Source organism: Netta rufina (genome assembly GCF_964035555.1).
Source record: "Netta rufina genome assembly, chromosome: 3".
NCBI classification, from domain to species: Eukaryota; Metazoa; Chordata; class Aves; order Anseriformes; family Anatidae; genus Netta; species Netta rufina.
The window spans coordinates 24062151-24078779 of NC_140125.1; the positions used below are offsets into that span (position 1 = coordinate 24062151).

Sequence of the window (16629 nt, forward strand, 5' to 3'; positions counted from 1 at the left end):
ACAGGGCAGGAACAGCCACACACCGGGAGCCGAAGAGATGTGTTGAAGAGAAGCAAGCTGTGTTTTCCCTCGCAGGCAGGAGCGATGCAGCCCGCACAATTCAGTGCACAGAGAGGCTTCAGCACACACTCCCCCACTCAATGCTTCCATGCAACAGACTTTACTAAAGGACAACACTTCGCAAGCTGTTCTTTTGCTTCTGAAACATTGGTAAGGAACCAAGCAATCACAAAAAGCAGTTTGCTATCTTCTTACCACAGATCCTAGGAGAAATGATTACAGCCAATACAGAGATACGCTTTAAGCTGTTTCTTGTAGCTTCCAACTAACTCTCTTTTCTTGATGGGACACAGGCATAGAACGGGGAAAGGGAAACTGACGGGAGATTTTCTTGTACAGGGACACTTCCACTCATCCAGAACTTCTTCCTCTCTCCCCACATGTAATCATTTACTCCCATGGTCTTATCTGTGTGTGATTCCTGGGGGAAGTCAAAGCTCCAAGTCCTAGATCCTCAACACAATAATCAGGGCAACGTGATAGCTGAGAATACCCTGTGATTATGGGTCTCCTCATGGTCTGTACTGGGAAATGATTAATTTAAAAAAAAAAAAAAAAAAATTTTTTTTTTTAAAAAACAAACATATTTTACTGTAGCTCTGACCTGTGGCAGTTTGCCTGTCCAGCCGCCTGTCAGTAACACTGCCTCTGCTTTGGCCTAACTGGACTGGGAATATACCAATCACACAACTCAGTTGTCACGAGGTAAAGCATTTATATCAAAGTACTTGGATCTGTTCAAATATCAGCTTATCTCAGTTATTGCTCTCATACATTGCAGTGTCACTGAAATTAAGGCATTACCTGCATCCCCTGGCAATTGTGTCATTTTGAAATGGTAACAAACAGCAAGGACAATAAATAAGTTTTTCATTTATAACCACGGCCTAAGCTTTTTCATTCCTTTACCATTAGTGTCCCTTTGGGGTAACTAACATTGTCCACTAGTTCAACTTTTTACTGCTAAGAGCATTTAACCCCCTCTCTTCCTTTCCTAGAGACACGCAGACCAAAAATAAAAAATAAAAGTAATTAAAAAATATATATATTTATGCACTTAGAGAACTGCCCTTCCAAGTTACTGGAGATTTCAGACCAAAAGACAAGAGCACTCCTTGCTGCTCCCCTGATGAGGGCGGAAAGCTAGAACAGCTTTACTGGTATTTAGACAAGGAGAGCACACACCACCCCCCACAGAGCCTGCTCCTCACTTTACCCAAGCACTGTTTGCAGCGGTCGGTCTTTTTTCTTCAGCTAACATTCCACCCTGAGCCACTTTTTAAATGCAACAGGACATGTCTGAGTGGAACTTTCCATTTACCATCACATGTAAGAACATCGATCACAGAAATCCCCCTAAAACTTTACATTCAAAGCAGTACAAAGCACATCAATGCTCTGATTCCACAGGGGCTACTTCAAGAGCAGCACATGCACCTGTTTAGTGCTAACAACCTGCATACACTGCTCTGAAGTCCTGCCTGAGTTCCAAGACAGCTGCTCACGATGCAGAGAAACTGGTGGGGAAGGTGGGGAGGGGGGCCAGAACAGGTGGGGTCATTGTGCTTGACAAGCTGCTGACATCTCATTAGCTCACTTTTCTTTGCCTTTAGGAATGCAGTCTTAAAGCTGAGGCTGTACAAACACGAACAAACACAGAAAGCAGAAGGTAGAGCTGAAATGAGTTCTGTGAAATCGTCACATTCAGTTTGAATGTTAATTGTACCAGAACAAGAGGTGGAATAACAGAAGGACAACACACACTGGGTGGGTAGCCCAGGAGATGCGGATTCTCTTAGCAAGTTCCTTGCCTCAGCGTAAGTGGGAAAAGCAAAGATACGCTATGTGCTTCATGGAAGGGAAACAAGCACCTCACAGAAGTTTTGCACACAGAACAAAGAGTTAATTCAGAAGAAAACCAAACCCAGACCACAGAATTCAAAGCCAAAGCAGAATATTCCGATCCACTGGAAGTTACCATTCGAAGTCCAATGCACAGGCTTGAAACACAGCATGTGCTCAATAATCCACAGAGGGAATTCCACACAGGACTTGAGATCTGCAGGTTTGTCTCAGGTGTAAGTACTACATGTAAGGCAGAACTCAGTTCCATTAAGACCTACAACAAAACCCTACACTATTACAGAATGAGGTAGCAACATTCTTATGGAGTCAGAACTAAACTAGCACACAGGTTGAAAACAACTTGGATAATTGCTGGTCTTTTTACTTTTTTTTTTTTTTTAAAAAAAAAAAGATAGAGCAAGCAGTTATGGCAAGTAGCTCATGATGTTTCAGATTCAAAGCACATCACAAGACTCAATATTAACCCAGACCAAACTCCCAGATAAACACTTGGCTATTAAAAGCACAGATGAACTTACCCATATACCACCATGCTTTTAAAGACATCTTTATTTCATGCCCAGGTGTGGTTCAAGCAGGTCATCCACAGGAGTTCTACAGACCTGCCATTAAGACAGCAGTAATATTTGGAAACGTTGTTGTTTTTAAATGAACCAGAATGCTAGCTTATGACAACACATCAACATTTGCTTTCTAAACACAGCAGCAGTGTGTATTTCAACTCCTAGGCTAGACTGCAAAAAGGTTCTAGCAAGTCTCTTCCAAGGTGGTGAAGTTTTCAGTAGTTCTGTGCCTTTCTCTCTCAGGCACTGGCACGCGAGCTTTCCTCTGTAACCATGCAACTGCAGCAACCTTTCCCTCACTGCTACCAGCAGCATGAAGAGGTTCCCTGAACTGGACCCAACCCACAGATGTCACATGCAGGAACACTGATATTGGATACGTTGAAGTGCCTCATCTACTTGAACAGTCTGCAATAGACCTTCAGGACCTGTAATTCTCAATATACAATGAGAAAAAAAAAAAATAAGGTATAGAGCTCTCCTCGTTTTCCATATATTTCAGGAAGTCAGTTATAAGCACAAGTTAACATAACATTTACAGGTTGAGAGACTTGTTTTCACACTGTACCACATACTGTTCCTAGGTGAAGACACCAGCCATTATGAATGCTACAGCTGGCTGTGAATGGATTTTGAACTACTTTCCAGCAGCCTTTTAAATCACCATCTATACATCTGAACATAAGAAGGATCAACCCTAAAACATTTTTGATACAAGAGTTCTATACCACAATTACCAAATACAAGGTGTATTTGAAATCAGTGTTGTTTGCATTTCACACAAAAGCATGGGACTAATATTAAAGAAATTCTTCAGCCCCATATGTTGGTTGATATTCACTTTATTATAAAGTAAGCAAAAACCAAAGCACTTTCTTTTCAAAACAAATATATAAAAAACTGACTGAGTTGATAGGGTCTGCCTTTTTAGACCAGTACCAATACAGAAGTCAGTTTCACAGAAGGGAAAAAAAAACACAGCAAGAACCTCAAAGACTCCTTCTAATCACAGCTGTGCAGAAGAACCTCAAAGACCAGATATTCTTAGGCAGACGGGACCGTGCCTATTCACAAATTTCTTCAGTGTCCGAAATCTTTTCACCTGAGCTTTGCAGCCTTGGTGTGATACGTATTTAAAGTACTTACAATCTAAGCAAAAAGAAGAAAAAGTGATGTCAGTTATACCATGATACAAGTAAACAAAATCCTTCCACTTTTTAAACAACATGCAAACATCTAAGTTCTCAGTAACAAAAAGTAATAAAATAACCCAAGGCACATTAGCAACATAACTGCAGTACTAAATAAACTATCCTCATCTTACCCAGGAAACATTCTACATTTATATAATTGTATGCTGTGTCTTGCAGAAAATTGTATTACTCTTCAGATACAATAAGAAATAAGATGTCAGAAGTAAAGAAGTATTTACTTATTACATTGGATAAGTAAAATAGAAGCTTGCATCAGCACCAATACACACAGAAGCTCTATTAGAGAAAATCAGGACTGGAAAAAAATTATTAGACATCTGGAAATAAAAGCTGGGAGACAATAACATATTACTGAAAGCAAGAAAGGTCTGCAACATAAGAAACTGTTTTAATGAATTATGGAAGATAAGTTATAGAAAAGCTACCAAAATGTCTAATCAAACAGAAGCCCAAATTTGTCTGTATATTTTACTCTCTAGACCATATTCTTATTTTCAACTTCGCTACTGCTTCTCAGCCTGATTTACCACTTAGTTACAGCAGCATTTCAGAGAATGCTACCAAAGAGGTCAGTTTGATAGGAAGATGAGGATCATGACTGTTTCCACTCAAGACCTCCTTCTTCCTCTTTCCAGCACTACAACACTCACTTGGTCCCTAAGGACCGTCTCCTCCCCAGTATTTGCTGATATACTGCACGGACTGTAATCCAGCAAGCAAGCTTTTTCACAGTCCTCACAATACCCATTCAGGAGCCTGTTGGATATTTTTTTAAATTGTGGTTTCAAGGTTATAAACAAGAGAATAAGTAGTATTGTGACTGCTCAGCAAGGCAAATAAAATGGAACCCTAAACCAGGATAAAACAAGTTACGCAAAGTATGTCTTACTGAGGAATACCCAACCATTTTAAACAACTTTCTCATGTTCAGCTTCAAAGACCATAGTCAATAAATGAATGGATCTGCACTTCTTACGGAGAGTAGTCCAGTTACCTGTCTTGTTCAGGCTAGAGCTAGACATTATTTCTATCCTATGTAGTGAAAAAGGAAAGAACATTTAGTATTACCTTTTCCTAATAAGACTCCAGCCACCAGAGCTTTTTCATACGTAAGGCTTTCATTTTCCTGCCAATTCCTTTTTGCTGAATAGCGGCTAAAATGGAAGGCAGGCCACCAGTCCTTTCTGGAGTTCCACTCTTCCTTGATCCAGTCAAGATGCTTCTCAGAACTAAAAAAGTAAAACAAAATATAGAAAAACTTAAATTGGGATGAAATGATGAAAAGGAGGCGCTGAATTTTATGATCAGCTTGCTACAAGTCTCAGCAATTGCTAACAGACTGGCCTTACACTGCAGACTGAAATATTAATTGTAAACAGAAATGCCTTTATTTTTTTAATTAAAGTCCTTGGCTGCACTAGTGAGGCAGGAGGTAAACTCAAACAGCCTTATTGAAAGTTGGCAGTAATGCAGATTATGGTGTTAAATGAAGTAAGTTTGACTCCTATGACAGTTTGTCAATAGTAATAAGACATTTGATTCATGTCAACAAATTAGTAGTATGAATAGGTTTGTTTTTTAAAAAAAGGTTTGTGTTACCCTAGGCATACTCAAAGACTAACTTATCCTGAATACTTATCCCAGTAACTCACATAACAAAGACCTTAAACCAAGCATTTCAGAAATGTAAGCAACCTAGAATGAGAAAGTGATATTCCCCTAATATGACCAAGATGTCCTCTATATTTGAAGATACTCTGAAGTTGTGTCTTCAAGTAAAAAAATGCAGGAAAAGTTCAAGTATTATGCCATTTTTGTTAACCGTATGCAACAACACTCCCAGCTTTAATCCATCAACTTCTGGACCTTAACAGCAGATGTTTTACTAAGAGGTAGAAGCAGCAATGAATCAGAAAAATGGGTCAAATGCAGTACTGAATTAATTTACTATAAATATATTTAAGACTTAAAAATAAAATCTTGTTTGTTGGGATAAAAGTCTAGACATTAGAGGCCTTCTGGGCATGGATTGCCTGGAGATGATTCCTTCTTAAATCAGAGTCCCTGTCTGGCAGCAATGAGACATCAATCCCCAGGCTCAGCTTTTAAGAATACACTAGCTGCATTCTGTAACAGTTACCATCATCACACAGCAAAGGACAACACAACACACCAGTTTGTACACTATATACCATGCCCCTATTGCAGCTCAGCAATTCTCAAACCACCTTCTAATAATGTATGCATAACAGAGCAGAAAATCAAACAAGTGTGGGTTTTTTTTTTTTTTTTTCCTTTTTAGTGTTTGAGCAGTTCCTTGTGCATAAGCACATAGCCTGGTTAAAACCTTTGTCAGGTGATGACAATACTGAAAACTTGAGAATTTCCTTTAGTAGTTTCTTCTTTTCCCCCAGTGAAAGCATACTGAAGCCAAGCACTGCCACAGGATTCAGGTGAACTGACTCTTCCATTCACCGGCATGGAAGATGAAGGCTACAAAGGGGGACTTTATCAATTTCCCAGAGATGAAGACCTCTAACTGACACACAAGTTTGGTTTTAGTATATTGTATCAGAGATACCACACTTACATTACAATTTGTTTCACCTGTCTTGCCAAACAACTCCATGCTTTTACGTTTTCCTTTGTGCCAGCATAATCCAAGGCTGCAAAAATTACTTCTAGCCCCAGTCGACGTTTTTTTCGTTTCTCTGGGAAGAGATTAGGCCAATTAATGAATTAGATTAGAACTCATTAGTAAGCAACAAATGAAATACTGTTCTCCATCCAGCCTTCCCACATGTTGCCACTTTCCCAATTACTGAGAGCTCCCCCATTATCTTCTGCTTTTTCCAAGAGAGAAAGTTAAGGAAGGCTTCCTGAGTCTAGAGCATAACTCGTTAGAAAGATCCCCTCTCCCTACTCTCATCCTGCTCAAAAACTGCTGACTCAAGAGGCACACATAAGACTGCTCACTTAGCCCACACAGCCTTGCTTACAACAGTTGCTGCTGTTGTAATCAGAGCTACCAAGCTGGTGCTGGTGTTCAACATGTTCTTTCTACGGGAAGAGAACACAGTGCCCTGGAACACTTCAAGCCCTGAGATACCAAAACAAAGAAATTGGATTGATGTGAATAAAACAGGCATTTCACATCAGCAGCTAATGTACCAGAGGTGTTCTAAAAATGACCTATCACAGCAGGTAAATGTAGGGAAAGTTATCTTTATCATTATAAATTCCTTCTTCAGAAATCAAATTGTCCACAAGAGCTACAAGAACTTGAAGTGTGTCATGCACAAACAGGAAAAGGGAGGGTTTAGCCAAGAGGGTTTTTTTCTTTCCAGAGAAAAAAAAAAGAACAATCTTGATTCCATGACATTTCATCAATCTGCCAAGTAGCTGAAACATACCAGCTTGCAAGAAAATACGCAGCTTGGAATGCAATCAATGCATGGAAATTAGAAGAAACTTAGAAGAAAATTAGAAAAAATGGAAGTTAGTCTCCAAGTTAGAAGATGTTTCTACCAGCCTGAAAATAAAACCTCCCTTGAGGAGGATCAAGATTTTGTTCTTTGATTGGTAATGATAAAAGAAGGCATAGATCCATCTCAATTCCTCCAGAAGAGAAATAAGAAATGTCATAGAGGAAATGGCAAGCCTGGCATTCAGACTAGTGTACCACAAAAAAAATTATTTTTGAGATCCTGGCTGTGCATTACAACATACTGCTCTGATCAGCCTTTAGACTTAGAAAGGTATTTGCTTACACAAGTTTGTAAGTGCCTGCTGACTCATATGCATTAAAGTTTCCTATGATCAGAAAGTCAGGTTTGGGGTTTTTCTTTTAATAAACAGAACTACTTTAGTAAGTACAAAGAAGGCTACAGAACAATTTCATATCATTCTAGATTAACAAAATAAAAAAGAACAAATATATTTAAAGACTTACTTGATTTTTGAAGCATGATATTAAAGTCTATCATTAGTTCATGAGAGGGAACAATATCATGCAAGATCTGAAACAAAAAACAGATAGATTATTTCAATGTGAAAGCTTCAAGACTACTGCCTCATCAAGAGAAGCACTAACATCAGAGTTTTGGGTGTCTTAGGTAGGAAAATTAAGCGATCTGGTACCCAAGTATCTTGATACTAAGAATGATGATCAAGGGCCATTTTGCATGTCTTTGACACAACACTAACACAATGCTAAAAACTGCTGTGAAGATGGAATTTTAAACATACAGACTGCAGTTTAAAAGCCCAAACTTAATGAAGCTTTTCTTTGAAGTATTTGCCCTAACAAAAGCATTTTAGTGCCATCAAGTGGCAGAAGAGATTGAAAACCATTGTTGGAAAGAAGTTAACAAGATCAATAAGCAAAGACAGTGAAAGTGGGAATTTAAAAGCAACTCTGCAAAAGCTTAATGCAGCAAGGCCTTATCTGCCAGCCAGAAGTGAACTTCTACTGCAGCTTAAATGAACGGCTAATTGAAAATAATGAAACTAACTGTTAGACAGGATCAATATGTGAAAAAAACAAACGTCTAATAACTTCTTGAATATTGTAAAGACCAAACTACAACAAAAAAATCAATGCATGTTGTCTACACGCACCTTCAGAGCCATGTAAACATGCACTCTGAGCTCATTTCTGCCCCAAGTTACAGGATGCATCAATCATACAGGTAGAACAAAGACCTGAACACAAAGATGGTAAGGGACACTGTTTGCTCCACCCATCAGCACCCCTCCCACTAGCTTTCCTCTAACCCTCTACTTTCCACAAAGAGGAAGGTAAGGTAAATACTGTAACAGAAGACAACTGAACTGTCAGACCACCACATAACACAAATGACCACAGGCTGTATTCACTATGTAATATATACCTTCAGTGCAGATACGAGTGATTTCTTTGATGCGCCGTGTCTCTTTAGGAACTGATAGAAGTAAACGTGAGCGTTGGGATTAGATGGAAACTTTGAGTTGTAGGCATATTCACTTAATACTTCACGAGCTTCCTGGTGGTCTCCATAGAACTCCAACAACTACAAGAAGTTAAGTTCATCATTAGTTTGCCATGTTACCAATCAAACTCTTACAACTCATTTTGGGCTGCCATAGAATTATGCGATAGCACGGTCTGTGTCTAATAATGCAGCAGACTAGATGTAACACCAGCATATTTTAATTTTACTAGTTACTCTTATCACAGGTAACCAAAAAATCGCACATAAAAGAAAAGGAGAAAAAAATTACATAGGAGAAAATTATATCAACGCTGCTTTGATCATTAAAAGAATTACCATCACTGTTCACTGGAAAAAGACATAGAAGCAGCCTGCCATGTCTTTGAAGAGAACTCAGTGACAGAGCTTGGCAGCTGTCAGCACCCAGTAAAATTCCAGAAGAAATACTCAAAGAACTCAGAGCTTATCTGCATTTAGAAAAAGTAAATCTTCTCAAAGTGATTTTAAGATTAGCTTTATTTCTTAGTTACAACTTCTAAGAAGATATTTGAAAAACAGGACTGTATGTTTGGCGTCCAAGATCTAGCATAGCAAGAAAAACATTGCCCTGCCAAAAAGAGAACTTGCTTTCAGGAATTTAAACAAAGCAGCTGTGCTCCTATTTCTCTGCTAGCACCATGAAAACAGAACACGCAAGCTGGTTGTCTTTCTTTTTCCTGGCAATGCAGAAATAAAGTCCTTTTTGTATTCTATGGAGGCTCTGCAGCCCTACCAGGAGCAAACACTCCAAATCAAAGCTAGTGAGGTACTATGTACTATGTGTTTTTTTAAAAAAAAAAACTTCACTGTCACTCACCCACACACATGAAACTAAACTGCAGACAGACATCTTAATGAAAATTAGACAGGGAAACACAAAAGGAAGATGATCTGCAAAACATGCTCTTACATCCACATAGGATTTCACGAAGAGATCCCAGACTCCGGGTATTTTAATGATCTCCTTTAAGCTCATTGCTGCCTTCCGAAAGCAACTGTGCATTTCCCGTTCAACAGACGAGTCTTCAAGTCCTTCCTTCTCTAGGAAAACAGGAAAGAATGCCAGAGTTAACTTTGCTAATCAAGAGAGTTCTTGAAGTGCTGTACCTACAAGACGAACATTTTGCTAAGCAAGGACTCCAGTCAAAGTTTTTAAGAAAAAAAGGACTCAGTTGCACCAGTATCGAAACAAGAATTTTTCATTGCTCTTCACTTCAGTTGAATTGATTGAATTTACAATCAATTTGTGGGGCATAGCAGGCAGTGTTCCAAGACATGAACACTACCAGCACAAAGAGTTTAAACCAACAATACTTAGTTTCAGAGAAACAAGCAGAGATCCAGCCATACAGCCAAGCAGGTATATGCAAAGTTAGGCACCACACACATGTAGCATATCTTTACCTTTAGAAAAAGGGAAAACTCAAATACGAGTTTTGGGAGCTTTTGTTAGCACTCAATTCTAGCAGCAGTAAAGTACTGATGCAAGGATGAAGAAGTCACTGCTGTAGGTGAATACATTCCTTTGATGTTTCTTTTAGGTGATGTTGGCTGGATATAAGAACTGTGATTCGGGGTAAAAGCATTGCTTTGTTTGAGAATAGCATTTCAGGACACTAGAAAAGTGCACATGAGTGTTCTGTTTTGGCACCACCAATGTTGCTGGTACAGAATTACAATCCACACGCTCAACTTCTGAAACCTAGCATTTCACCTGGGAGCCTTCAGATGTAGACACAGGAAGAAGAGCAGCCCACATGGAAATGCTGCTGCTGCAAACACCAGAACAAGGAAGTTGAAGTTCACAGCTCAATACAAAAACAGTACTAGGACTTACCATACTCTAAGAGGGTGTTCTTCTGCTTGGACCAGCTATAGTAGTCCAGCAGTCCCCTGTAAGCCTGAACCAGTTTCATCTCTTTATCCTGAGCGGTTGTTTGTTCTCCAAACCTCCAGCTTTCCGCCAGGGACAGGTTTTGGTACGCTTCATCTACCAGTCCATTACAAAGGAGATGGAAGGCATGCTCTAAACAAACCTGCAATTCAAACAGTCCATACCACAGTGTTTCACATCAAGAATGGAGAGAACCTCAGCAAAGATCTACACAGATGTGCAGGGCAAGAACAGAGACTCATTCCTGACACCCATGTACAAATATTGTAAACATAGTACAACATTTTAATTAGAAGCACATTTTACACATTGTTTTTCAAACGGTATCTTTACATGGAACTTTGGAGAAAAATGCCAGAAGGGGAGAATATGGATGCCACTGGGGGACAGAGAGGTACAATAAGAACCTAAGTAATTTTTCCTGTCAGAAGGTGCTGGAGAAAGATTATTAATCAAAAGAATATCTGACATACAAAGATGCATCCCTGGGAGGGAAAAGGGCTTAAGCTCTTGAAATCTGCGTGGCAGGAAGTCATCATTCAGGTGGTAAACATTCAGCAGTACTTACCAGGGCAGCAAAAAGCAGCTGTCTCAAAAACCTACATTGCCGTTAACAAGTGCTCTACCTATTTTAGAAGGCCTAGAAATGACCTGAGGAAAACCAGTTGGGTTACACTTGGTAGCTTACTCAGTTTGTTACCCAACTGCAAAATACCTAAAAGAGGGATGTTCTAGCACCCTGTCATGTTGATTAGGCGCTAAATCAAAGTCTGAGCCTTCAGTTGGCTCTAGTAAACTCTTGTACAGAACTTTCCTTGGAGGCCTTGAACAAATACAACAGAATGAAAGAGAGAAGCATTGACACAAATGAGAAACAGTCAAGAAAACCAAAACAGCAGCAGTTTGAATACACCATCATAGGAAAAGAACTACAGCTGGGTGACACAGGGGCCACAGAATAATGCTTACTATTTTATACACAGATTAGGTACTTGGAAAGTGAGCAGATATTGATGGCAAAATTTAACTACAACTGTAGTCAGGAGCACAGTGGCCAAATTAAGGACTGGACACAAGATTTCAGAGGTGTTAATGTGCAATTAGATGTTAACAGGCCACACATGTAAATGAATTCAACAGTTTTAAATTAAGAATAACCGCAGAATATAGGCACTACTAAAGACTGACATATGTACCTATGATCAAATACACAGATCAAATGAGAAGTGATCAGCTATAGAATAGCCCTTGAAATATCATGCAACTGGTAACTCAAATGTACCATCTTTTTTGGGACTATTATCAACAACATTGAGAGCGCGCTTTCAGAGATAGTAATACTCAAGTAAACATTCAGATAAACATGCGGAAAATCATCAAGATTGCATTAAGTACACTCACCTTCAAATACCTTTTTACTCCTAAAGTTTTCATCTGTTCCATGAAAGAGTTGAACTCTCCTATGCTGCCATGTGAATGGTTGCATAAAATTTCTGTTCCTACTCTCCAAATAATCTGGGGAAAAAAGATTCAAAATAACCTTAGTATAAAAATGGGATCAGTCACCATATATATATAATCTTATCAAACTTGTAGCAACTGTAGCATATGCATAAAATGTACATTTGAATTGCAAATAAAAGATGAGTACTAAGTGTTCTCTACTGGTATTGTTACCTACATATTAATCTAGCACTGTTATTTATTTTTTCAACTGACGTTCCATGGGTGCTTCGCAATTACTCATTATAAATACAGCACTTCAGTAAAGCTTATGAAAACTGTATCTGTTAAAAGGCTTCCCTTCCTCTTACTAAAAACAGTATGTTTCAGAGTTATTGAAAACTTCTGTTTTCCTTTAACGTTTTCCCACAGAGATGTAAGGTACACAGCTCTTCAGACTTATCAATACAGATCATTTCCAATCAGATGTAGCCTTCCCACCTACATGCATTTGTTTTCAAGGTCTGCATACAGAACGTAAACAAATCAAATTAGTTTATTTATCAACTCTGTTTGATCCCCTTCCTCCTGCTTCTATCCCAATACCTGGTTGAGTTTTGAAAGCACTGGAAAAGCTAGCAGAGGCCTCAGTGAGCTACTAACTTTCAAATAGATTCTGATTGATGGCATGCCATTTGAAAACTAGTTTAATAAGGGACTAATTTAATTTATGAACATTTTCTAACTTTTCAGCTTTTATGACTTTTTAATAAACTTATGATTAGCTTGCTAAGACAAATGGTGGTCTGAAGATGACAGATGCTTCTTGCAAGTATTTTTTTTCAACTTCAAAAAAACTCTGATAAGGGACACAGACTTACCTCTGAGGGACCCATGTATTCTATGGAATAGTCTTTCTCTATTGACTCAATGTAGAAGGTTAGAAACTCTGCAGCTCTTTTCCACTGCTTCTGTAATATGGCATCCTGAATGTAACTTAAACATACTTCCTTGCTCTTCTTGAAGCTTAATTTGTGTTCGTGGGAAGATGCTAAACAAATCAAAACACAAACAAAGTGAACTAAACCCATTATTACTCTTTACTCAGATAACAACATACCTGCTATTTTAGCTCTCTTATATGATCTCTCTCAGACACTACAGAGAGTCATCTTAAGCTACACGGTCTTGATGTTAAACACACCTATTTTCCGCAGTAGTGAAAGAGAAGATGGCAACAGCTGGAAATATGAAATGATTTATTCCGCACACAGCATGCAACTGAAGGCACTTGAAACAGCAAAGCACCAACATCACATATTATTGCCCCACCAGACTTAGAAGGCCACAGTGCTTTGATAACTTCACAGTATGTTTTGCTATATTTTGGGGACCTCTCTCTTCAGTAATTTATTGTCAGCTGAGCTTATGGCTCCAGCACACTGATGATTCATACGCACACATGCAAACAGGCCATTCCAGAACTAACAGTTAAATAATCCCCGCTATAAACACAAATACACTTAGAGAATTATTCTCTGAAGCACGAGCATGGAAGGAGGCCACTTACTCTGTTTACATGGACACTGCTTCAAATTCTGTTACGGCACAACACTAAATTCTTGTTCCCACATTTGTTTAAAGCTCACAGCTGCGTGATAGCTGCACACTACAGTCCAACACACCCCCACACCAAAACCCGTGCCACAGGAGCCTTCTTCATCAAACCCACCCCCTACCTGAATGCTGTAGGAGAAGGAGTAACTCCAGTACTGGCTCACAGCGCTTTTAATACAGCGCATTCTACAGAAGTACCTCTAATTAACCTACAGTATTGTATGGTGTGGTCTTCATGCATATTTCTAACTTCGCGGGTTTTAAATCCTTTGAAAACAGAACCCATAAGGAACACCCGTGGCTCAGAGGCCGCCAGCGGGGCGTGCCAGCAGCAGCACGGAGGCTGCACAAACCCGCAGCGCCCCAGGGAAGGAGGTCGAGGGGCTGCAGCAGCACACAGCGGGAGAACAGGAGGCGGCGGAGGCCGGCCCGGCCCTTACCGGCTCGGTAGAAGTGCTGCGGCAGGCAGGGCAGGTGCAGGGCCGGCAGCAGGGCGCTGCCCGCCTCAGCCACCAAGCCGTCCATGGCGCCGGCTACAACGGGCAGAGCCCCAGGGCGGCCGCCATCTTTGACCCTGGCAGGGGAGGGGCGGCACTGACCCCGGCTAGTGGCCCCAGCTCGTCCTAGCCGGCCCAGCCAAGCCCAGCTGCTGCAGAGGTACAGCCCCCAGGGCTCGTTGTCACAGCTACTACCCCATCGCTAGGAGCTCTCGGCCGACAGAGGGGCTCCCAGAGCGCGTAGGGCACGGGCATAACCCTCCGAGGTGCCGCATGCGCCCTGAAGGCGGCGGCGTCACCGCCATGATGAGACCGCCCCGGGCGCCTGCGTAGTGAAATGGCTGCCAGTAACCGGCCGTGTGCTGGGGCACCCCACACATGGGGAATCCTAAATCTAGGATATCCCAAAACATGGGGCGTTTAAAGCCGCGTTTGGTTTTACAAGCGAGTCCGTCCAGCCCCCGTGCCCACTTCCGCCCTCCTTCCCTCCCCTAAAACTCAGCCACGTGAGGATGAGTAAATAATAAAGTACATAGCAAGCTGGCTCAGGTTAAAGGTTTACCTCACCCAGCATCCTGGTTCAGCTGTAATCAGTAACAGATGGCAAGAGGAAAAATACAAGGCAGAGCAGCCATCTGTGGTGTCTAAAGATTTAACTTCAGTATCGTACCTTAATATAAATCAGGGGGGCTACAGATGTGTCCCTTTACTGCTATTTTTCTTAAAGCTGTGTTCTTCCTGTTTTTGATAACAATTTCAGTTCATAAATATTCCGTTTTATTTTTTGATTGCTAACTTGACCATAAACTATCTTTGTTCTGTAGCACAACTTCTTAACCAGTGTCATCTTCTTTGTCTATCCTTCACAATTTGCCCTTCCTATCCGTGTCTCACTGATCACTGGTGTATCAAAGTGTGGCATCACATCCTATTACACTACGTTAATTCACCTTATACTACTACCCTAATTTCACTATCCAGCTTGCCCACAATTTATTTCTCAGTTGTCTGTAGAAGCATGTTTACATTTGGCTTGCTAATTTTTATCTTCTCTTGCCACTCATGAATCTTTGCTGATTGTTATGTGAACATTGCCAATGGATCTTGTCAATAAGTATAAGTTATTAGTTTGATAGATACCTTTGTGCAGGAAAATTGCTTTGCAAATGTAGACACGCACAAAACTTTACATTCCCCATAGTTAACAGAACACTCTTACTGGAATACACGCATTTCCAATGTTGGGGTTGAAGGCTGAAGCAAATTTTGCCTGAAATACCTAAAATGAAGTGAAATATTTCTCTTTTACATCATGCATTGGGGAAAGCTGTGGGTACCTTGTTACTATGAAATACTTGAAGTTGTAGGAAATGCTACATGGTTGCAGTGATTAGACTCATGTATACATACTGACTGCAAGCTACTAATTATTGCACAATAAAGGCAGTGACTTAAGCAAGAAGTATGTGATCTTGTTTCTTTTCACATCTCCCTTTCTTGCCCTTGTCTTTATGACTACAGACACCGTTACCTTTATCTTGGTCTTTTACTAAAAATAAGCTTGATAACCTTTACTGACACCTAATTATCCAACAGTTCTGCCTTCACAAGCAAGTGGACCAAAAGACCAGGCTGGAAGTTACGTCAAGAAATAATAATAATAATAATATCAAGGGAAAAATCACTTGTCTTTCATTCATCTGGTTGTTATAAAATGTAACTTGAATATACTTATTCCATATACAGTAGTGTTTTACAATCTTGTAATTTTGTTATGTTTTTACTCCATTGTTCTTTGGTACAGCTTATGTTTGTATTTCTATGGTTATGTTAGGAGTTAAGCATTCTTATGAGGTATTTGTCAAGAGAAGTACAGCTAACAACTCAGGCGGGTTGCAAGTTGTGATAAAACTGAAATCTAAGCTTCACAAGTTAGGCTTTCCTAGACCTTTCATCAGGCAGTACTAGCAATGACAAGTAGGTACCATCTCTTTTACAGAATGTGAACTACAAAAATTTCAAACACAATTCAAATTTCAAAAATGTCAACAAAAATGTCAAACACAATTCCAAAGCTTTTTTATAAGGTGATTAAAATACTAAATTGCTGTAGATGGAGGGTGAAAATAGAATGGTTATGTTTTTCTCAGAGATGATGTAGCATCATTTAACTAAGCCTAGCATCATGTAGCTAAGTATCATCCAACTCAGATCCCGTATGGTGAGGCTGCAGACATGAGTGTGTGTAAACTAAAAATCAATAATTGTGATGATACGGTAAAAACATGAGCGGTATCTCTAATGCAATTAGCAGTGGTGATTGCAAACTCTTGTGATGGGAGCTGGCAATAAGTGCAGCAATACAATCAACTGCTTCTTTAGCAGTTGCAGAACGAATCCCCAATAGCTAATATTAAGTGTGCTTGCGGATATATCATTAGAAGAGGTTCTTAAAAACAAGGA

At 39.9% G+C, this 16629-nt stretch overlaps 1 protein-coding gene across 1 annotated transcript; it reads right to left on the reverse strand.

Moving 5' to 3' along the window:
• Positions 1 to 2678: 2678 nt before the first annotated feature.
• On the reverse strand, positions 2679 to 14314 carry TAF1A (TATA-box binding protein associated factor, RNA polymerase I subunit A). The gene is made up of 10 exons (XM_084284745.1): positions 14110 to 14314; positions 12934 to 13103; positions 12011 to 12124; positions 10553 to 10751; positions 9626 to 9756; positions 8596 to 8754; positions 7656 to 7722; positions 6294 to 6414; positions 4772 to 4932; positions 2679 to 3638 (listed from the first exon to the last, which is right to left on the reverse strand). Exons 1-10 carry the CDS (start codon positions 14192 to 14194, stop codon positions 3517 to 3519), a joined length of 1329 nt encoding a protein of 442 aa, XP_084140871.1. The 5' UTR covers positions 14195 to 14314; the 3' UTR covers positions 2679 to 3516.
• Positions 14315 to 16629: the final 2315 nt, after the last annotated feature.

What these genes read in the sequence shown, in the direction of transcription:
- TAF1A (XM_084284745.1), bottom strand. Translation starts at nt 14,194, where the DNA reads ATGGACGGCTTGGTGGCTGAGGCGGGCAGCGCCCTGCTGCCGGCCCTG. An exon ending in GAACACCCTCTTAGAGTATG is followed by an intron (nt 9,757 to 10,552) that starts GTAAGTCCTAGT and finishes CTGTTTTCCTAG; the next exon opens with AGAAGGAAGGACTTGAAGAC. An exon ending in CAGGTGAAACAAATTGTAAT is followed by an intron (nt 4,933 to 6,293) that starts GTAAGTGTGGTA and finishes TTACTTTTTTAG; the next exon opens with TTCTGAGAAGCATCTTGACT.